This window comes from Aptenodytes patagonicus, chromosome Z, assembly GCF_965638725.1.
Source record: "Aptenodytes patagonicus chromosome Z, bAptPat1.pri.cur, whole genome shotgun sequence".
Classification (NCBI taxonomy): domain Eukaryota; kingdom Metazoa; phylum Chordata; class Aves; order Sphenisciformes; family Spheniscidae; genus Aptenodytes; species Aptenodytes patagonicus.
In genome coordinates this window covers 45,461,496-45,485,181 of record NC_134982.1, presented here as the reverse complement: position 1 = coordinate 45,485,181, position 23,686 = coordinate 45,461,496, and the positions used below count along the sequence as shown (strand labels likewise).

The 23,686-nt window shown below is 41.3% G+C and overlaps 1 protein-coding gene across 1 annotated transcript in view; it reads left to right on the top strand.

Moving 5' to 3' along the window:
* The first annotated feature begins 3 nt into the window (after window positions 1-3).
* UBQLN1 (ubiquilin 1) overlaps window positions 4-23,686 on the top strand; it is a 31,212-nt gene continuing 7,529 nt past the window's right edge. Inside the window, 7 exon segments of the mRNA XM_076363183.1 lie at window positions 4-183; window positions 186-350; window positions 15,590-15,741; window positions 20,024-20,139; window positions 21,322-21,584; window positions 22,398-22,556; window positions 23,210-23,453. Coding sequence (XP_076219298.1) covers window positions 19-183; window positions 186-350; window positions 15,590-15,741; window positions 20,024-20,139; window positions 21,322-21,584; window positions 22,398-22,556; window positions 23,210-23,453 — 1,264 coding nt within the window. The 5' untranslated portion in view covers window positions 4-18.

Sequence of the window (23,686 nt, the reverse complement as noted above, 5' to 3'; positions counted from 1 at the left end):
TTTCTAGTAACTTCCCCGATGCGGGACGTCATCAGCGCGCGCCGCGGCCGAGCCGGGCTGTTTCCGCCCGCCGCTGCGGGAGCGGGTGTCGCGGGCGCTGCGCTGAGCTGCGGTGCGCGGAGGGCTCGCCTGGAGCCGCTGGGAGCCGGGCGCCCGCAGCCGGCCAGGCCTCCTTCCCCCCCTCTGCTATGTCGGAGAGCGCGGAGGGTCCCGCGGGGGGTCGCAGCCCCCCGGACTCTCCCAGCCGCGGCTCCGCCGCCGCCGCCGAGCCGCGGATCATCAAAGTCACGGTGAAGACTCCCAAAGAGAAGGAGGAGTTCGCCGTTTCCGAGACCAGCAGCATCCGGCAGGTGAGGGGCAGCGGGGCTGGCTGAGGGGGCTGGCGGGCCGGCGAACGAGGGGGGCGGGCAGCGGGGGCCTGGCGGGAGCAGCCAAGCCGGGGGTTAGGGCCCCGGGCCGGCTGGAGCGCGGACCGGGAGAAGAGCCCAGGCCCGCGGTTCCCGCCTCCAGCGTTGCAGGGCGAGGGCCCTTCCCGGTGACAAAGCAGCTCCTGCTCGCCCGGGCTGCTCTGGGCGCTGTTGGGCGAGTACCAGGGCCGATCCCGGCCCAGGAGAGGACTGCTGCCATCTGAGGCTAGCGGGGGTAGTGGAGACACCTCCCGCCTCATCTCCTCCTCCCAGCTTCTCTCCTCCCTGTTGCAACGCTGAGAGCCGGCCCGGGAGGTGGTTGTGGCTCGTTTTCGAACTCTGAGTTGTCCTGTCGAGCTGACTCAGTCTGCAAGTAGGAGGCTGGCTGGCTAGCTAGCATGACTGTAGAAAACGTATGCAGTCACCTGTGTCGCAGTGCTGTCTTGCCAACGGTTATCTTGATCTAAAACCGTCTTTAAAAACGGTGAGTAGGTTATGGAAAGATGTCTTTATTTTAGGGAAGTCATGTCTTTAGACTGTGTTTGTAAGATTTGCAGTACAAATAAAGTGCACCTTCTGCTGTAGTTATATGTGCTAGTTATTGATATGGTACTTAGCATGGCGGTACTGTTGGGTAACTGAGTTATCAGGGTCTGTCTTTTTTGCGTTCTTGTGAAAGTTTGTGCGCCGTGGTGCCTTTAGCTCAACAGAAGCAGTGACGCCTACTGAATCATTGACACTATTTCCAGCAACTCTTCTCTTTTTCGTGGAGGTTTTCCATGCAATTATTGACTAGAACTTCATTTATTTAGATTAGAAAGCTACAAATCATAGAAAAGGTGTAATCAATGTGTGAGGTAGGAGCTCTGTAAACCCAGAGCTTGCTGCTTGTGAAGGATGTAGACATTGCTATGCTAAAATACTCTAGAGAGTGAAGCTCCCTGAAGGAGATTCAGCGCTTACTTCATTTTCCATAGAATTTCTCTAAAATTCTTGCTGAAATGTCTTTGCATGAGGCAACTCAGTTTGACTTCACATTTTTTTTGTATGGTTGGTGACTGCAAACCTCACCAAAAAAAAGGTTACATGTGCAAGAGTGCCACTGGTGTCTAGATACAGAGCTTGAAATCATTCCTTATGGATGAGCTGCAAGACACTGTGTGGTTATCAGAGGAGGATACAAAAGATGAAGTAAAGGCTCCCAAGTGTAAAAAGTAGTGCCAGCACCTTGGCTAGAATATCAGCTCCACCTAGTTGCTGTGAAGAGACAAAATGCTGATATTTCTTGCAAGTTTTTACCCATGGGTCTGTTTTAGATGCAGAGTTTTTTATGTCAGCATTTGGCCTGTAAGTATCCCAGACATAAGTTTCATTGAGGTCTTCTCTCCAGCTGTCAGAGAGGTGAGACTACTCTCTTGTCTTCACCGGTCTTTTGGCAGCTGCGGTATTGTATGCTATCAGCTACTCTCTCTGCAAGCTTAATCTAGGCATTTCTCCCAAAGGTAAAATGACTGTGTCTGCTTTTTAATGTTGTCCGCTGCTTTCCCAGCAATCTCAGTCTGAAAGGGGTGCTTTTCATTTCTCTGTTCTCCATAGATTTGTGCGCAGCGTCAATGCAGTTTTTGTAAAAGTCTTTGCAGGTTTGGGAGGTTTTGTTTTTTGAAAGTGGGATTCATGTGCTGTATGTAACCTGAGGATCGCATTTGTCCTGAAAAGCAGTCTGCAGTTAGTTTGCATACTTCAGGAATTATAAACAGGTTTACTTAAGATGTGAATTTTGTAATCTATTTGACTTTAACAAGATTGTTTCAAGTGTGAATGCTAGTGGGGCTGCCAGGTTTTCAAATAAACAATTATCTTAAAAAACTGAAATAGTTATACAACCTAGCAAGAACATGACTTTTTACTGAAAGCAGCCATGCAAGTTTAGGTAATTAATAGAACACACTGCTTAAAACGTCTTTGTTGTCCACAGATATCTTAAATGCTGAATGTTGTCTCTCTTGGAGCTGCTGTTAACAGATTAGATCTGCAGTTATATCTTGATTCCTGTGAAGTAAGATTGCCCCTGTGGGTCAACCGTTGCTTGGAGTCCCAGACAACATCATAGCTAGCACTAAAAAATGCACTGTCCCTGTAGTGTGACTAGTATTGGCTGTTTCTCTTAAACTGTAAAAATGAGCTGTTGTTAATAACAACAGTCGATGTGATGTTTCTAGACCCAGCCTTGAAAATAGGTTAATCTTAAATAAAAAACAGGTTGAATGTCTGTTCAAATGCATCTGGGATCAGCAAGTGGTTTGTTTTGTAGGCATAGGTGGGCCAGCAATGCCTGCCGTATTTGCAGGTTGAAAAAAACCCCAAACAACCCTAAACTCATACAGCAAAATAAAACCCATTCAGTTTTATATTTCTGTAGCTAATATTATGACTTATTGAGTTGACTTGTTTATTTGTTTGCAGTCGTTTCAGAATACTGCCAGAAGAAAAATCTAGATTTTTTTCGTAAATGTTTTGGGTCATCAGAGCCAAATTTAGGGCTACACAAAGCGTATTTTATGTTGCTCCGCTAATCTAAATAAGGTTTGCAACTGTCCTAAGTCAAGGAAGATTTTTCCCTATGTTGGAAGACTTCAGCAACGTAGGATTTGTTATTGCTGATCCTGTGTTGTGCAGCTAGAACAGCGAGTATGCAGGTTGGAATGGAAAATAACCTTCAAGTACAAAGCCACTCTGGGAGGTCAGTTGATTTCAAGTGCCACCCATCTGTCTTTTTTTCTGTGTAACCTATTTGATTGTGCTGAGCACAGTTTGGCTCAGTATTAGGACAAGGACCAAATACTTGCTTTCTTGACTGGGTGTGATATGATCTTGCTCTGTGCAAAGACTTCACGAATACATGGTGGGTAAAGATGAATACCTATAAGCCTGCTGACTTCAGCTGACCCTGATGGTGCTGACCCATTAGCCCAGTAAAACTGTTTGTCTTTTGTCTTCCCCCCCCCCCCCTTGGTTTATTTTCTGAGCTCATGACAATACAATCTTTGCAATTCCTTGCTTAGCAGAGTTGATTTAACAATGTGTTTTGATAAAGCCTGTGTACAAAGAGAAAGTGCACTTATGTTATGGACGACTCACGTCTTAACGTCTTAGTGAATGACTTGAATTGTTTGAGTGATGAGGTGTTAGAACCAGTTACATGGAAAAACATTTTTACTTTCATCATTTAGACTGTTTACAGCATAAGGGAATTTCAGAAGAGTTAAAGCTTGCTGAGACTTCATGGTGCACTTCTCGTAATGCCCAGTGTTGACATTTGCAGTGTTCAAGAGTTTATTGTAACTGATTCAGAGTTACTGTCCACCAGTGTGTACGCAGACTGCAAGATACCAAGTTGTGCATTCTGTGAACATTACAACTCTGACACCAAGTAACATGCCTTGCTGTACATTTTTAACTGTTAGGCCAACAAAGAGTGGATATAGCAAATCTGCACTAGCAATTTCAGAAGCTTGCAGTTGTTGCAGAGAATTATTGTCAATCCTGTGATTATCTGAAAATTTCAGAGTAATGTTCATCTGGAAAAGTTAGTGAAATTGAGTTCGACAGAAAACAGATTTGGTTCTTTTGCGGGTTTTTTCCATTTTTATTTAACTTCAACCTTTTTATGGAATTTCTCTTCAGTGCGGAATACAGTTTTCAGTAATAGCATATATAACAGCTTGTAGTATGTTCTTTAAACTAAGTAAACACAAATATTGTGCTTCCTGTGCTACACAAATTATAGATAAAAAGCCCGACTTCCTGAATTTTATGTGTAAATGTATACATTGTGTTGCAACTCTGCTTTTTGTCAAGTGGAGATGTCATAAAGTTGTGTTCTCTGATTACAACTTGAGTACAGTTTATGATTGAAACTTTAAATCCATAAATCCAGGGTTTCAGATTTGTGCCTGGTTCTCACAATCCCAAATTTGTAATGTTCTGCTTATAAAGATCACACAGGTGTAAATGTTAAGGGCAACGTTGGGTGATTTTGTAGTGAAGCATCCTTCCTGAGTTGCGTATGTTTTTAGTATTTTATGTAATGCTTTACTTCATAAGAACAGTTTAATTTAAATTTTTTTAACTTAATCCAATTCTGTCTCAGTGTTTTTCTGTAGTCCAGGGATTACTGAATGGTACAACCAAAAGAGGTTGAAACTATATAACGGAGTCCACTTTGTTCTTCTTTTCCAGGATTATAATTTAGATTTCTGTTGGCACCCAAGTCACTTGAGTACATGAATTGTTTAGCATTAGGTTTTCCATTGTCTGGTGTCTCAGTGCATTGAAACACATCTGTGTGACTCTTTATGGAGTCTGCCTTGCAATATACTCTGATTATTTGTATTTCTTAAGCTATTTTTTTTCTCATTTTGGAAACTTGATTAAAATTGTTTTACAGCAATGGTAGATGGCTATTTGGTAGAATAAAAACCTTTAAAAGGAGGTATATTGACTTTCCTGACAGTTGGCTTAGTTGGATGTAACTCAGAAGTGTAAGTTATCTAACCATGGTACTTAGCAAGTGTTTTCTGATAACTGACTGGCACATATAGTAAAATAAGAATACCTACTTAAATAATACTGTGAAGTGTCTTGTGTGCAGACACTTTTCTGCAGAGAAACAGCTTCATTTTGATATTTCAAATTTTTTATCCTTTTTAAACTTTATCTGTGTCAAATAGGGCCTGCCTTCCTCCTGTGGTTCACTGTGGGATTGTTTTGTTAGCATCCCTCACCCTCAGTCACAGGTCAGGGGTGTCACAGAATTTTTGAAGATCGTCCTGCATACTGTTCAAAATCGCCAACAGCAGAGAAAACCCTAATGAATGAACAGCTGTGGTAGAGGTGTCATGGTAAGATATTCTATGTATTTATTTTAGAGCTCAGTCAACATCTCAAGCCTTGGTTACATAAGGAGGGTCACTGTCGGGGAGTAAGGTTAGGTCAAAATCTTAAGAATTGGGAATACATGGTGACGTGGAGAAAAATGCTTTTATTTAGACTTCGTGTTGTTGATGGGGTTAGTTGTTCCCTACCACTGACAGGCTAAAAAGAATGTTAGCCATTATGTCTGTAGTCCACTCATGATTATATTCTGTATCACCTTAAATTTAAAACTTGCTAAAGTCAAACTATTGAAAGATGCTTACCTACAAGGTCAGTAGAGAAGGAATTCTTCTATTGGCAGTAACTTGCATCTCAGTGTTTCCTCAGGAAAAATGGATGTTGCCCAAGCTCCTCTGAGTTAAGCTGAAGGACAAAACATCTTATGCTGTCTTATGAAAAAGAAACTATAGGATAGTTTCTCAAGAAGGAGCTCTACTGCAAGAACCCTATTTTACACATAATCCTTTTATGCCCTTTTCCAGTCTCAGTGACTTGCTAGAGAACAGACTAGTTCGGTTGCAAGTACACCACTTTCCCCTAGTAGGTTGCAAAGTGCCTTTATGGAGAAGGGAAGAATTGCTAACCATTTCTCCTAAGTCAAAGCATGGACGAGTGTAGTGGCTTGCTGAAGGATGCCTGGAAGGGATAGAACTGGCTAGAACACGAGTCCTGAGCCCTTTCTACTAGGTTGCACTGCCATAGTTTTCCTTTATGGGCTACTAGCCTTGTAAGCTCATCAAGAATCTGAATTTGTTTCTTGAGATGAGTTTTTTGTGAGTTTGATTCGTTGCAGAGATTTGAGGAAATAATGTGATTGTGAAACTAGCATGGGTCGTTGGCAAGGGCACAGGAAGATAGTAACTCCATCGAGTCAGGAAAGACAGAATACGCTTATATAGAAGCCTCATTTTGGGTGCGCTGCCTAGCTGCGCTTTATCTGCTGCAAACCGTGGGCTGTGGGCCAAAAGTGCTTTCCTGCTTGAAACCACAAATTCTTGTTCCCCTTCCTGTATAGTGTCCAGGAATTGTGCAGTGAAACCCTGTTTTCACTGACTCACTTTAATTCACAGTCATAAGATTACCAGGTATGATTCATCAGGAAAGGAGACCACAGCTATCAGCAGTTGTATTGCCATGAGTGTGTTTGGTTCCTTACTTCTTGGGTTAAGAAGACCTGTTGCCATTAATGCTATTGTATAAAACAAAGCTGGAGCTCATCAAAGTTAGCCTCTGTTGAAACTGCTGGGCATGGGTGTAAGACAGACTGGAGTCTGGCTAATATGCTTAACTGTGTATGTTACTAGGAATGTCAGTTGAAAGTTTAAATGATCATGGGTGTGTTTTGAAACAGCAGTGCTGAACAAGGTAATGTGATTTGAAAATCTTTCTTCGTAGTAGAACTGTTTGAGGGACTGCTGGGAATGTAAACTGCAGTTCAGCCCTCTAGATACAAACCTTTGCTTCCATGTCATCCACTACTGTGTTCAAAACAGAGTTTGGTGTGGGAAGAGTCAGCAACTTTGCTTTTTTATTGTCATCTAGATAAAGTTGTAGCTTAGTATTTTCAAAGCAGTTGCAGTTTTTAGGGGCCTGTTTTCTGTTACTTTTCAGTGGGAATCGGATGTCAATTCTCTGAGGCCTCTTTCAGACTGTTACTCTAATTTAATTTTTAAATATGTCTTATTAAGCCAAGCTTGAGAGGATTTGGGAAAGTATTTTTCATTTATTTGTTTTCTTCTTTTTATTCCTTTTTCACAGCACTTTGTCATGTGAATGGATAGTAATGTTATTACAGTTGCTGTTTTTCATGTCATAGAGTGAATCAGCAAAAGCTTTTGAATCATTATGTAGTGGTAACATATCAAAGGACAGTTTGCATGTTAAGATTTTTACTTTGCCTGGAATAACTTTTTACCAGGCCCTTCCTAGGTCAACTGGTCAGATGTTAATAGGTTAATGTTTAAAGTATGGATCTGCTCTGCAAAGTGACAGTGCAAAACAGTCTCTGTTTTAGTCAGCTGTTCTACTTCATGTGTATTCAGACATTTGCTCTGTTCAGTGACAAAATGTTTACTTTAACTAGCTCAGGTAGGAGTATGCATTTGTTCAGCACTGCGCATTAACATCATTGTGTCCACCCATACCTTGCAAAAACCTTCAGAGGCAATCAAGTTGAGCAGGTGTAATAGAAGTCCTAACTTGCTTCATGGAGCCTTTTTTTGTGTTAACATGGAACAAAAAAGCTGAGTTTTGTTAGCAGAGTATTGGGCTGAGTTTTTTAAATTGTGTGAAGATGAGGATATTTGGCATGGAGATTAAGGGTGTAAACAAGAAGTGCTGGTGTGCTGCTAAAAAAAAAGTGAATGTTCTCAATGTGAAAAATTACACCATTCCTGTCCTTTAAAAACAAAAAAAAACCTTAGAGAAACAAGTTAACTTGAGGTAAAATGGTAATGTGGGCAAGGCGCTTCAACAAGACTAGCTTTAGATTTGCTCTGATTCATGTCAAATCTACAAGTTCCCATGCTTTCAGGAGGCTGTGACCTTGAATTAATTCACTCTGGTTAAGAATCCTTATCCTTTTCTCCCTAGGGAAACCAGGCCTCTGTCTAGATGTTGGTCTTGTGTTTCAGTATGATTCCCATTGTGTTTCTGCCAATTTGTCTAATAATTGTGTCTAAAATTGACATAATTTTACATTATTTTTATTGTATTCGGTTACTAGAGGAGTACAATGAACTAGTTTCCGTTAATATGCTAGGTGTTAGGTATGGTGAAACATTATTTTTACGACTTCAAGTCCTTTTCTATGCTCAGATATAACTGAACACCTTTGTAATATCACAGTGCCTGGTATTATTACAATGAAGTAAAACTTGTATTTTGGAACAGTAAAGCAAATCAGCTGTAAGATTCCAAGCAATGGTTTCATGTTAATAAAAAGGACAAGTCAGTGCAGTAGGAGAATTGGACAGAAATGCTCATCATTTCCAGCCAGTGACACTTCGAACTCCTTCTGCTTTTGGTTTTCCCAGGTGACAAAGTATTTTAACTGTAATTTACTGAGAGTGTTATTTAGTTCAGTTGTACAAACTGAAGATTTAAACAATACCAAAGTTTATTTTCTTACAACTGCCTAAATATGTATTAATCCCCATCATCATAATCTCATTTCCTTTATTCCCTTTGCTGTTGATTGTGTATGTTTAATTTGAAGCTCTGAGGTGATACATAGTAGATTGATGTTTACAGTTCTGTTCGGGGAAAAGAAAATTGAGATAGTTGTCTTCACTGTTTATGCTGTCTTTCATTGCTGTAGCACCTTATGCCCCAAATTATTTCTTGCCAGTAGGAGTGGTGGGGAGTCCTATAAAAACTACACAGATAAGGTCTGTGGGAGTAAGAATGCAATTGCCAGTCATTTCTCTTGTCCTTTTGCTGTCTGAATTTAAAGAAACTTCTGGATTTTCCTCTTTACTGTGGGGGAATGGTCTTGCAGTTCAGTTACCATTAGCAGTGGGAGACTGAGAATACTAAAGAGAAGTGTTTGCCCCCAGAGGATGGTAAAGAGTCTTCTCCTTGACTTTATTTCACAATGCAAACAGTAGTGACTTGTGCTGGACTCTGATCTAAGGCTGATCATCTTCCAGTATTGGCAGAGATCAGGTGATGCTGAAGACTGACTTACTTATATTTTGATTTTTAATTTTTTTTTTTCCCCCCAGAAGCAACACATTAGATGCTGACAATTAAAAACAAAACAAAACAAAAAAAAAAACCCCAAAGCCACACATCTTGAAAATGTTTTTGGGATTCTGTTTTATAAATGTATAGATGATTCTCTTCCCCCTGCCTCAGCAAAAAAATAAACGTGTGTGGACCTAATTTCTTATGGGTGGTAACACTGTTAACACTAATCAGCAGACTCATTTGCAAAATCATAGAATCATTAAGGTTGGAAAAGACCTCTAAGATCATCGAGTCCAACCGTCAACCCAACACCACCATGCCCACTAAACCATATCCCTAAGCGCCTCACCTACACGTCTTTTAAATACTTCCAGGGATGGTGACTCAACCACTTCCCTGGGCAGCCTGTTCCAATGTTTCACCACTCTTTCAGGAAAGAAATTTTTCCTCATGTCCAATCTAAACCTCCCCTGGTGCAACTTGAGGCCATTTCCTCTCATCCTATCACTAGTTACTTGGGAGAAGAGACCAACACCCACCTCGCTACAACCTCCTGTCAGGTAGTTGTGGAGAGTGATGAGGTCTCCCCTCAGCCTCCTTTTCTCCAGGCTAAACAGTCCCAGTTCCCTCAGCCGCTCCTCATAAGACTTGTTCTCCAGACCCCTCACCAGCCTCGTTGCCCTTCTCTGGACACGCTCCAGCACCTCGACGTCCTTCTTGTAGTGAGGGGCCCAAAACTGAACACAGTATTCGAGGTGCGGCCTCACCAGCGCCGAGTACAGGGGCATGATCACTTCCCTCCTCCTGCTGGCCACACGATTTCTGATACAGGCCAGGACGCCATTGGCCTTCTTGGCCGCCTGGGCACACTGCCGGCTCATGTTCAGCCGGCTGTCAACCAGCACCCCCGGGTCCTTTTCTGACAGGCAGCTTTCCAGCCACTCTTCCCCAAGCCTGTAGCGCTGCATGGGGTTGTTGTGGCCAAGGTGCAGGACCCGGCACTTGGCCTTGTTGAACCTCATACAGTTGGCCTCGGCCCATCGATCCAGCCTGTCCAGGTCCCTCTGCAGAGCCTTCCTACCCTCGAGCAGATCAACACTCCCGCCCAACTTGGTGTCATCTGCAAACTTACTGAGGGTGCACTCAATCCCCTCATCCAGATCATTGATAAAGATATTGAACAAGACCAGCCCCAGTACTGAGCCCTGGGGAACACCGCTCATGACCGGCCGCCAACTGGATTGAACTCCATTCACCACAACTCTCTGGGCCCAGCCGTCCAGCCAGTGTTTGACCCAGCGCAGAGTACACCTGTCTAAGCCGTGAGCCGCCAGCTTCTCTAGGAGAATGCTGTGGGAGACAGTGTCAAAGGCCTTACTGAAGTCCCGGTAGACCACATCCACAGCCTTTCCCTCGTCCACTAGGCGGGTCACCTGGTCATAGAAGGAGATCAGGTTGGTCAAGCAGGACCTGCCTCTCATGAACCCGTGCTGGCTGGGCCTGATCCCCTGGTTGTCCCGCTCATGCCTTGTGGGCGCCCTCAAGATGAACCGCTCCATAATCTTCCCCGGCACCGAGGTCAGGCTGACAGGCCTGTAGTTCCCCGGATCCTCCTTCCGGCCCTTCTTGTAGATGGGTGTCACATTGGCAAGCCTCCAGTCATCCGGGACCTCCCCTGTTAACCGGGACTGCTGATAAATGATGGAGAGCGGCTTGGCGAGCTCCTTTGCCAGCTTCCTCAGCACCCTCGGGTGGATCCCATCCGGCCCCATAGACTTGTGAGCATCCAGGTGGCGTAGCAGGTCGTTGACTGCTTCCTTTTGGATTATGGGGGGTTCATCCTGCTCGCCGTCCCTGTCTTTCAGCTCAGGGGGCCAAGTACCCTGAGGATAACTGGTCTGGCTGTTAAAGACTGAGGCCAAGAAGGCATTGAGTACCTCAGCCTTTTCCTCATCCTCAGTGGCAATGTTCCCCCCCACATCCAATAAGGGATGGAGATTCTCCTTGGCTCTCTTCTTGTCATTAATATATTTGTAAAAACATTTTTTGTTGTCTCTAGTGACAGCAGCCAGATTGCGTTCTAGCTGGGCTTTTGCCTTTCTCATTTCCTCTCTGCATGACCTAACAAGATCCCTGTACTCTTCTTGAGTCGCGTGCCCCTTCTTCCACAAGCGGTAAACTCTCCTTTTTTTCCTGAGTCCCAGCAGGATCTCCCCGTTCAGCCAGGCCGGTCGTCTTCCCTGCCTGTTCTTCTTACAGCGTACGGGGACAGCCTGCTCCTGCGCCTTTAAGACTTCCTTCTTGAAGAACTTCCAGCCTTCCTGGACCTCTTCAGGACCATCTCCCAAGGGACTCTCTCAACCAACGTCCTGAACAGGCCAAAGTCTGCCCTCCGGAAGTCCATGGTTGCGGTTTTGCTGGCCCCCCCTCCTCACTTCACCAAAAATCAAGAATTCCACCATTTCATGTTCGCTAAGCCCAAGACGGCCTCCGACCACCACATCTCCCACCAGTCCTTCTCTGTTTGTAAACAGCAGGTCGAGCGAGGCACCTCCCCTGGTAGGCTCACCTACCAGCTGTCTCTGGAAGTTGTCTTCCACACACTCCAGGAACCTCCTAGACTGCTTCCTCTCTGCCATGTTGTATTTCCAGCAGACGTCCTGGAAGTTGAAGTCCCCCATGAGAACAAGGGCTGGTGATTGAGAGACTTCTGCCAGCCGCTTGTAGAACGCTTCATCCGCCTCTTCATCCTGGTTGGGTGGTCTATAACAGACTCCCAGCAGGATGTCTGCCTCGTTGGCCTCCCCCCTCATCCTTCCCCATAAACACTCAACCGTATCATCATCATCTAGACAATCGAAACACTCCCTAACATACAGGGCCACCCCACCGCCTCTCCTTCCTCGCCTGTCCCTTCTGAAGAGTCTATAGCCATCCATTGCAGCACTCTAATCATGAGAGTCACCCCACCATGTTTCTGTGATGGCAACTAAGTCATATCTATTCCGCTGCACAATGGCTTCCAGCTCCTCCTCTTTGCCACCCATGCTGCGTGCATTGGTGTAGATGCACTTGAGCTGGGCTATCGATTTCGCCCCCAGCATTGGCATGCCACCCCTAGGCTCATCTCTAGTGAGCCTGGTTTTATCCCCTTCCAACTTCGAACCTAGTTTAAAGCCCTCTCAATGAGCCCTGCCAATTCATGAGCAATGATCCTTTTCCCCCCTGTGAGACAGCTGGACTCCATCTGTTGCCAGCAGGCCCGGTGCCGTGTAAACCTCCCCGTGATCAAAAAAGCCAAGATTCCTCCTATGGCACCAGCCTCTGAGCCACATGTTGATCAGGTGTGTTTTCCTGTTCCTTTCAGTATCCTTCCCTGCCACTGTAAATATCTTGCATGGTAACCTAGATTTTATGTGGTAGTCTTCTGTGAATGAAGTGTCAAACAGAAGGCTTGGTCCTGCTTATACCTTGTCATTTCAGAAGTCCCAAGGTTGTGCTGAATGCAAGTGAAGCTGGTGAAGAGACCTGAGTCTTTTTTGCATCTTGGTTAGGCTTTTTATGTAAATATGCCTCAGTCAAAATTGGCTCAATATTCTTGATGGTTTTATTATTGTGGCTGGAAAGACATCTATTGTGCATTTGGATCATGCACCTATGTTGCTGTAGAGGTTGTTTTGGGGGCCTGGTACATTGGCTGTTGCATTCATGTCTTACTGTAGTGTTGTTTTTGCAGATCATCTAAATAGCATTACATGCAAGTAGGAAAAAGGAAGTGTATAGCCTTTGATGCCTATATACTAGTGATATTAGATACTGTTTGGTTGTGTTCTGTAAATAGTGTTTTGTTTCCTTTACCTTATGGGTAAATAGCAGCTTTAGAAATGTGTGACAGGGCTTGGTTTAAGACAAAGTGATTTGAAGAAGGATATCAAACTATTAGAGTGTGTCCAGAGGAGGGCGACCAAGATGATGAAAGGTCTCGAGGGCAAGACTTACGAGGAGCAGTTGAGGTCATGTAGCTTCTTCAGCTTGGAGAAGAGAAGGCTGAGGGGTGACCTTGTCACAGTCTACAGCTTCCTCAAGGGGGGCAGCGGAGGGGGAGGTGTTGATCTCTCTCTGGTGACCAGCGACAGAACATGAGGAAATGGAGTGAAGCTGCTTCAGGGGAAGTTCAGATTGGACATTAGGAAAAGGTTCTTCACTGGGAGGGTGGTCGGTCACTGGAACAGGCTCCCCAGGGACGTGTCATGGCACGAAGCCTGTCAGAGTTCAAGGAATGTCTAGACAGTGTTCTTAGTCATATGTTTTAGGTAGTCCTGTGAGGAGCAGGGAGTTGGACTCGATGATCCTTATGGGTCCCTTTCAACTTGAGTTACTCTGTGATTCTATGAATATTGTTTATACTACCGCATCAGCCTTCTGATGAGAATTAAGTTGTGGATCTCACTGTCACAACATATTGTGGAAAATACAAGAATAAATTAATTTGGGTAAATGACATTACTCTTTGATTTGGCACAGTATGGTAGTCCTTTATTCTTATGCATTAGCTTGGTACCAAATTGTGAGTATTTCTGCTGGTTTTATGTTACTTTGGAATGCGTAATAAGAATAATTAACCAGAAGAATGCAGAATAGGAAGCAACTGCCTAAACAGTTGCTCTACAGAAAAGGGTCTAGAGTTTATAGCTGTTAAATAAGTTAGCACTGTTAAACGAATATTTTCCCACATGGATTTCTCACTTTTTCTTGTAAATAGGAATATAGCTTGCAGGATGTGGGGTTTATCCTGTTGCTCCACTAAGTATAGATGAGAACTGGTGTGGAATATTTTGGCCAGTTTTGAGCCCCACACTTACAAAACAATGTAATTGGATTTGAAAATCCAAACAGTGGTGGGAATGATTGGATTAGAAAACAACCCTAAGGAAAAATTAGCCTTACTGCAGCCCTTTATTGTAAAGAGAACAACGATCTGTTTGCGTTGTCCATTGTGGCAGGACAACAAAGAAATAGGATAGTGAAACACTGAAATAGGTTTCTTGGAAAAAAAGTTGCTGGGGACCTCAGAGAACAGACTAGACAAACATGTTAGGAATAATTCAGGTAAGTAACCCACTTTGGGAAGGAATGGACTGAGTGACTTTCTGGAATACTTGCAAGTCTAAATATTGCCAGTATAAAGGCTGACTTAAAAGTTGTTTCCCCAAGAAGTGGAACTAACTCTGTGTGAGTAGACTTTTAACTAACCAAGGGCAACCTCCTCCCCAAACACAGAGACTTTTTGCCTCTGTTGTCTCTCAGGCGCTCGCCCTTTTTTTTTAAATCTGTTTTTTTCTTTTCCTATACTATAAACCCTTTCAATTAGAGACTCGCCTTCAAAGCATAATACAGTGGGATTTTACTTTTTTAGTCCTGCGTATTATAAAATGTAATTATTAATAACTAATTGCAAGAGTAATCTTTTATTTTCCTGTATGGAGTGAGAATTCCCCAGGATGTTTGGGATGTTTTTTAAAGTAGTATGGTCAACTTAATTTTAAAATGTTAAATAGGGTGAACTTCTGAAGGACTTCCTAGCTGCCTGGGATTGTTTTAAAGTAGCCTACTGACATAGTCTTGTTGAATAAATTTATCTGGCTTTCTTATAATCAAGTAATTCCTTAATGTTTTTCTTGGATATCTTCCTTTTTAAGTTTTGTCAATTTTTTGCTTTCAGTGAGAGCACTTTTCTAGAGAATAATAAATCTCAGTCAGAACTCAGTCAAAGCATAACCTGGTTATTATTGTCTAGGAAGGCAAGAAGGTATACAGTGGGCTTCCATGTTCAGTTGTTTTAATGAGGGTATGATTTCCTGGTCAGCTGAAGAATGTGGCTATTCACCATGCCCTGGGCTGCTAAACCACATTTCATGTGTCTGTCATGTGTTGAATGAGAAAGCAGAGCCACCTGAGAGCTTTTGCCTGTGTGCAAAGGAATGCTAGTTTTGACACATGGAAGGCAGCAAAAATATGTCTAAGAAGAGAGGATACTTCTCTGTTCAGTTCCAGCAAAAGTGTAGACAGATTTATCGTACTTGTGACATTGCATCCTCAATCTTTCAGCAATGGATGGCTTCAGTGGCGCGTGTTTGTGTATATGTATGTATTAGTGTATACTTACCAGTATATAATTACATATGTACTTTACAGTGTGTGTATATATAAGTAGTATATATACTAGTATATATTTATTGTCAGGGATGCATGCCTGATTAGTATTAGTAGTCTTTAAGTGGAATCAGGTTTTTTATTGCTAGTTATAAAACTAGTGATCTATATGTGGAACTCTGATTTTTACTGTATGAAAAAGAAATAACTATTTCCCATCTTCCTATGGACAAAAAAAGTTGAGAAAACTTAATGAAGTATTTCTAGATTGTGTAAAACAGAATGTGCAGTGCAAGTGGGGTAATAAATCAAATGTGAACAAAATAGCTTGTCCTTAAATCATTAAAAAAATTATAGTTCAGTATTCAATTACATAAATGTATAACATTAACTTTTTTGTTTAGTTCAAGGAAGAAATCTCTAAGCGTTTCAAGTCCCACACTGATCAGCTTGTCTTGATATTTGCTGGAAAAATTCTAAAAGATCAAGATACTTTGACTCAGCATGGAATTCATGACGGACTCACTGTTCATCTGGTGATCAAAACACAAAACAGGTAATGATGAGTGATCTTCTGTTTACCTCTAAGAAGTAAAAATACTCTGAATTCTTAACAGCTTCTGTTGGGCAAACCTAGATTTGACTAAATCACTTTAATCAGCTCCTTAGTCACAGTTGATGCAGAGTAACAGTCTGAAATTACAGTGCTCTTTTCTTTGGTTTATCTTGTATTTTAATTGGCTTCATGTTTCTAAGTGTAAGTCTCTTGCTTTTTTTTTACTTAACTTTTTGGTTTTAGGGCTGAGTGCTGGCTGTGTTTCGGCTTCATAGTTCTTAGATATCAGCTCTTACTGTCCATAAAGATATGTTGTGCAGCTTTTCTTTTCACGCGCGAAAACTTGCGGTGAATCCTTACCCACTGTTTTGGTAAAACAAGGCAAGAAAATTTTGAGACAACTGCTTTAGGGCAACTAATTTATCTGGCTGAACAGAAAGACTTGGATTGTAAGATTTTGTTTGTTTGTTTGTTTTGGTGAGGCAACTTTAAAGTGATGAGAAAGTTGCATCAGTTGAGCTATGTCATCTGCACATTACTTCCTGTGAAGTGCCCAGAAGGAAAAGGCTGAACTAAAAAATCCTTTCAGCAAGTAGGGTAATACACCCCTCAATTGAATCTGGCTTGCTTAGTTAATAACATGTTCTTTGTTCTAGACTGAAAGTATTCTTGATCCTGTTCTACTTAAGCCTGTCTTGTTTGTAGTAAGGATCTCCTCCTGTGGGAAGATGTCAGATGATGAAGGAAAAAGCATGGAACTTAGGAGAGAAAAGAAATATACTTTCCCTTTCCAGGCCTCACCAAGTCACAAAGGCCTATTAGCAACATTAGCATTAAATTTAGGCACCTGTTTAAATTAGTAGCATTAGCATTAAATGTAGGCACCTGTTGAAATTGATGTCTTCAATTCCATGCTCACATCCTGGTGAGACTATCTTCTCTGTCCTGGAGTCATGTCTCTGTCACCTTTGTTTGCACTGGCAGAGGTCTTCCTTCCCTGCCCTATGCCTCCACAGCCTGAAATTTAGGCCTGATAGCCATCCCAGTCTTGTGTACAGTATTAGCTAATACTGCAATTTTGTGCTTCGTGCATCTAAACTAGTATTCTGCTGTTGTCATGACTTCTGCTTTTTTTGCCTGCAGTCTTGAGTGTGGCAGAGAGGCTTCATGAGTAGTGATAGCAGGATGCTTTTGACTTGCACAGTCTTCAGAGGGTTCATAGGTTGGACCTACAATAACTATATGTACTGAAATACCAGTGCCAGTCTCTTGTACCTTCTTGCACTTTGCCTCTGGGCGTAGGAGCACCCATGCGCAATGCCATATTTATGGCTTTTGTGGAATTTTTGGTGTCCCTGCATTGGTCCTATCAGCATTGCAATCCATGTCTCCCCTCTGTCCCACTTTTTTTGAGTAATTTTAGAAGAGTGTATTACCATTATCTTCAGAATGTCTTAATCGTGTCTCAGACAAGGAATTATAAACAGAAAACTACAGACCCTTTGCGTGTATCTACCCTGTCTTCAAATGAGGTAGTAATGTTTTCACCTACTAGCTTTGCTTGAATGAACTAAAAATATGCTCCTAAGACCTGCTAAAAAGAATTTCCAGCACAATGAAAATTACCCTTGAGAAAGTATAATGGTCCTGAACCATCTCAATATTCTTACTTAAATACCTGGATTTTATGGTTGACCCAAAAGGCAAGACTTAGACCCTGCTGGTGTGGCCTGGCAAGTGCTGATTTTCTGTCATGAGTATCAAGATTGGATTGCTCCCAACCACTTTACAGTATGCCATTTACTTTTCTGTTGACTGTTGCTGCTACTGTTGGTGCCATATATCTGAATAAACAAAAGTTCTTTTCCAAAACTAGATCTGAAGGTGATCTTTTCCATTCTAAACAATATTAGATGTGTAACTTTCAAATAGGAATCCTCATATATCCCAACCAATCCTCGTTGAAAAAAGATAATTTTATTACTGTGTTACATTTTCCAGAATGATACAGGCTTCCAGTGTAATCTTGTAACCTGGCCTATACGGTGTCAGAGTAGCAGTGAGTGATTAGCAATGGGCAGTGAAGATGCATTGAATTTCTGAATACAAAGTTCTAAGTCAACACCTATAGCTTGTTCACAAGCGACAGGAGGAAAGATAATGGCAAAGTGCATATAAGAGATGATGTGCACTTTACAGGAATTTCACTCAAAGACTTGAAGCTGACAGACTTGACACTCAAACCATTATCTTGAGGGTATATACCCCCAATTTCCATAGAAGCACTATGAACTGCAAGTTTTCAGTCTCGTCTACTTTTCTGTCCTGCTTTGAGAACCTTTCTTGTCTCTTACATGAAGAGGTACAGTTGCTTTTCAAAATAGTTTCTCAGTTGAAAAACCAAATAGGGTTTTATGCTTATTATTTTCCTTTTGCTTATGGAGGAAAGACTGACGTGTTTTCTAGACCAAAGGAAACCAAGTATCTCTAGCAGAAGATCCACGGTCAGTATACAGTCTATAATCTTCCTCACTGAAGTTAAAGCTGCTTGGCTAACGGTATGAATCTTGTGTTCAAAGTTCGCAGTTGCTGTTAATGTTACAGAGTATTAATGCTTGTTCTTCTCAGGAGCCCAGAGTTTCACCCGATGCCTTATGTCAGGGCAGCTTATGTCAAAGCCAAGTATCCAGGTATTCCATTTCCTGGATTGCTAGCGTCTGTCTGGAAGGTTTCCTCTAGAACGGGTTTTCATTCACCAGACTCTGTGTGTGTTTTAATAGAACTGAAAGTAAACTAGAAAGGAATACAAATTAAAATATGCAAAACCTAATTCATAGGAATCACTATGGACTTAAGTTTTAGAAGAACTGTTAGATCTTGTGGATTCAAATTCATTTCTCCTCCTTCACACCCAGGACATCAGTAAGAACTTGAATGAGGTGATTTGGTCCCATGGCATCCTATACCTTCATGACTTGGCATGCCATGTTTTATTTACCTGTTTACAAGAACGCTGGTCAAATCAGCAGGGTATACTAGCAGATGGGCTACTTATAAGCTAGTGTTGATGATTTGGTGAAAGACTTGCAATGTGTGCAAAGTATTTCATTGTTCCTTTGGTTTCTGTCTATGGTTTTGGTGGCTGATGTTATCCTGGAGTCAGTGAACTCTTGGAAACCTCAGTGAAGCCTCTGGACCTGAGGCATCTCTCAGGCTTGTTTTCTTTGGTTTGGTTGGCTGGTTTTTGGTGTGGTGGGGGTTTTTTGGGGGGTTCCCCCCCGCCCCCAGTCTTTGCTTTAGTGAAAGAAGCACAGAATTTCATTATAGCAGAAAGGTACTCTGAGATGAACTGAGATATGAAATTCAGTGTACTGTCGAATCCTCAAATCTTTGTGTGAGGTCTGAATTCATAGTTTCTACAAGTTATTTTATGCTATAGTTCTGCAAATACAGGTATTTATGAGATTGATTGTTGAACCAGACTGGAGAACTGATTTGGATTTCAAACTAGCCTCTTTTCTTTTGAATAGAGGCCAGGTTAGCTTTACACAAGCTCAGTTCCTTGATCTCTTTTACTACATGGCAGCACCCATATTTATGCCTCTGCAGTAGAAAGGTATGGTGAGTATATATATATATATATATATGTGTATATATGTGTGTATATATATATATATATATATATATATATATATATATAGGGCAGCCCTTAGTGCCTGTAATAAATGATGCTGGCTTTAACTTTGTGTAACTACGTTTTTTCCCTGTTCTTGGAGTCTTAAAGGTTATTGAGATTCTGATACTTGTCTTCTAATGAAGTAAGACATTAACTGAATTTTACATTCAGTAAGGCATCCTCTTAAAGATGTGGCATGAAATAAATCCAACCTTAAATCTTGCTAGGCTTTATTTCTTTAGGCCACAGGCATGTAATCAGTAGTATTTGAGTATAGTGGAATAAGGCAAGGATCCTTATATCGAGTTAAGGACAGAGGAAACAATTCATTGGCGGGCATCCCAAGGATAGGGTGAGAAGGTGGTAATGGCTGCAATGGTGCCTGTCCATTTTCTTAATGTTTCAAACTGCTGTTCTGAAAAACTGATGACATTACAGATGTCTGAGAAAGATTTGTTACAGGAAGCCATCTAGAGATAATAGTGTGATTTTTGAGAGGAGAATCTTAATTTAAATTTTGATTCTAAGTATGATACTATTCCTGTATTTAATGGCATTATTTAAATTAACTTGTTAAACTTGCAACTTTCAAACTTGCTTTTCTAGATCACAAGACCACCCAGCTCAACAAGCAAACACTGCTGGGAGTACTGCTACTACATCAACATCAAGCAGTAGTACCTCAACACCAGCTTCAACAAATAGTAACCCTTTTGGCTTGGGTAAGAATATTTGTTAGGTAGCATGGTGGGTATCTTCTCTTGGATTCAGGTAATTGTCCCTGAAGCTTTATTCTAATGTAGACAGAACTTTAAAAAAAACACCAAACAAACACACCACCCAAAAAAGTGATTACATATATCTATGGTATTGGTTGTAGAAGGTTTCTGATCAGTAAGTTACCAGAGGAAAGCTGTTTCCTTAATTTCATATGCAGAACTTCAGACTTGTGCTGTTCCACCTTTCATAGTAAGCTGCCACTGATGTTATATTCTGGCACTATGGGTAATGACACTCCTTCCAGTGTCCTTGTGCTCCTTAAAAGCACATCTGACTTGCTGTGAGGAGAGTATTGATGAAGTTGGACCTGTAACATGAAGCCAAGATCTGGAACAGAAGTAACAAAATGCTGCTAATCTTACAATTCAGTATTTCTCAGGTTCCAAGTCCGACAGTATTATCAGTTTTCTCTTTCATGAATAAAGAGGCTGCAGTCTATTGACTTGAAAATATTATTTATTTCCATAATCACAGTAGGGTTTTTGGTTCATTCTTTTTCATCTCATTTGCTTTCAGGGTGTGGGGAAGAGGTAGAATTAGCAATTGCTTACTATGGTTAGCTTTTCCTTCTTAGGTGTAAAGAGTTCTTCAGACTGACTAGTACCTTCTGAAATTTTTTGTTTAGACTCAGCAAAGGAAGGGAATTCAAAGCATAATTAGTTCTTGGTGCATTATTAAGAAGAGGAGCTCTACTTTTAATTAGAATGGAGAATATGAGTCATATTGGCAGATCTCTTGGTTATAGTCTAACCAAGAGGAGACAGATAAATGATTATTATAAATGCATTGGAAAGTGTTGGGGGTGGTGGTAGGGAACCTAAGGCCCCAAAACTCAAACGTCCCTTGTTTCTTAGCTGTGGAAAATGAGAAGAAAAGCTGTTAGAATTGTAATAAGTTATATTTCAGATGCAGTTTGGATTTTTAGTTATGTGTCTTGTTATTTAAGAAGCAAACTCTTAGTGGATAACTCCTTAACAGCCTCGCAAAGATGGACTTTCCATTTGTTTTCATTCTTTTGAGGTGTGGGATATGTTCAAGTATTTTGTATTTAGAAAGAACCTGGATGTGTTTAGAAGTATACTAGAAGTTGAAAGTTCAATTATATTTTTTTCATCCTCTTAAAGGTGGCCTTGGAGGTTTGGCAGGTCTGAGTAGCCTGGGCTTAAATACATCAAACTTTTCAGAGTTGCAAAGTCAGATGCAACGGCAACTTATGTCCAACCCAGAAATGATGGTTCAGATAATGGAAAATCCATTTGTTCAGAGCATGCTTTCAAATCCTGACCTGATGAGGCAGTTAATTATGGCTAACCCTCAAATGCAGCAACTGATACAGAGAAATCCAGAAATCAGTCACATGCTGAATAATCCAGATATAATGAGACAGGTATGTAGAAGGATCTCTGTAAGTTCATGACCTTTGATTATACTGTAACTGTGAACAACAGAGCAGGAATTGGACATGCTTAGCTGAGTGCTTAAACATTCTTGAAGTATTTAGGCTTGTTAGGAAATCCATAAAAGGTTGCTGTAGGCAACTGATGTTTGTATTTCTAGTTGTTAATGTCTGAAATAGACTGATAATTCAGAAAATCTGCAGCATAGTTTTGAAAGACATTGAAGGCTGTGTAATCATGTCTTCTGAGGTTAGAGTTGGATGTCCCTGTGTGCACTTGAAACCTTCTGTTGTCTAGCCAACAATGACTTTACCAAAAGTAGTAATTCTCCAAAATACTACACGTTTTCATTTTATCTAACTGTGGGTACTTCTGAGTGCTTTTAAAATTAGATGGTATGTAAGATATGCTGTGTGGCAGAAGGTATCAAAAAACAAATGGATGCTTTTGAAAATGTAGGTATTTATTTTGAAGTTCATATTATAGGCTGCCTGCTGTAACGATGTTAGAAATAGTAGGAGTATATTGTGTTGAAAAGATGAAGAAAAAAAAGAATAGTTCATTCAGGGTTTTTCTTCTGTTTAGCCAGTGCTTCCTGACCCAGCCAGCATAGTGACGATTGTGGTAGAATGCTGGCTAAATATCTAATTCAGTTGATTCCCACTAAGCTGACATCTTGGTTTGGCTTTAATCATAATTTCAAACTGGGTTAGACAGGGGTATCTGAGATATTGTCAAATGCTGACGTTCTCACTTTAGAATGGATTTCTTATTAATACAGATTAAATGTTCTGCTTCCCTAGACACTAGAACTTGCTAGAAACCCTGCAATGATGCAGGAAATGATGCGAAACCAAGACCGAGCCTTGAGCAACCTGGAAAGTATACCAGGTGGATACAATGCCTTGCGACGTATGTACACAGATATTCAGGAGCCAATGTTGAATGCAGCACAGGAACAGGTGAGAAAAGATTGCAAATGCCACTGAAAGTAAATGTTTTTTTAAAAATAAAAGCAGGTAAGTAATGTAAATTTCCAAATGTGTACTTGAAAAACATTTCTTCAAGCTTGAAGTCACTGTGTGGCATCTTACTCTTGGGAGGAAAGATCTTTAAAAATTCTGTGCTCTTCTAAGCTTGAAGAAATACAGATATCGCTTTGTGTGTTTGAGAAGCTATTTTAAAGTTAATTAATTTCCCTATTACTTAAATTTGAATGCCTTTAATTCTTTGCCTTAAAATTCTGAGGTCCAGGAAAATTTTTTAAGGGTGTGTTTAGTAACTTCGAACCTAAGATGGGAAGAAAAAAAGGCTTTGAAGTTGGAAACCAGTATGCAAGATACAATCTTACTGTGATCAAAATACCAGTGTAGTAGCAACACTGCTTTCAAAAATAAATACGATTTAATTTTTTTGGAGGTGCTAGTATCTCTCAATGTTGGCATCTTTTCAGAATATTTACAGTGAATTATTGTAGGATGGTGAGTATAACTGATCAAGAGCCATCAACATTTGTCTTCATGCATAATTTTGGAAAGGTAACTTGCTATTTATAGCAGACTTAAAAATGGTTGCCTTTAGTAGATGATACATGTTTGCTTTCCTTCCTCTGTAGTTTGGAGGTAACCCATTTGCTTCTTTAGTAAGCAATGCATCAACAGGAGGGGACAGTCAGCCATCTCGTACAGAAAATAGAGATCCTCTACCAAATCCATGGGCTCCTCAGTCCAGCTCACAGACTTCCACAACAAGTACCAGCACCAGTGGTGAGAGCGGTGGCAGTAATAGTGCTGGAAATAGCACCTCTGGCAGTACGGGACAGAGCTCAGCTGTACCAAATTTGGGACCTGGACTAGGAGGTGTGTTTGTTATTGCAATTGCATATATTTGCACATACTTGGGAGTTTGCTGAAATGATTCTTTCATTAGAAAGAGAGTTTTTGATTCAAAGTTTTGATTGCTATTTACTTTCGTAGAACATTTGACTAGTGTCAAAGTCCTGTAGAAAAACAAACATGAAAAGTAAACAAAGAGTGATAATAGTACTTCTGTATTGCCTTAAAATAACAAAGGTAGGGAATCTCTAGATGAA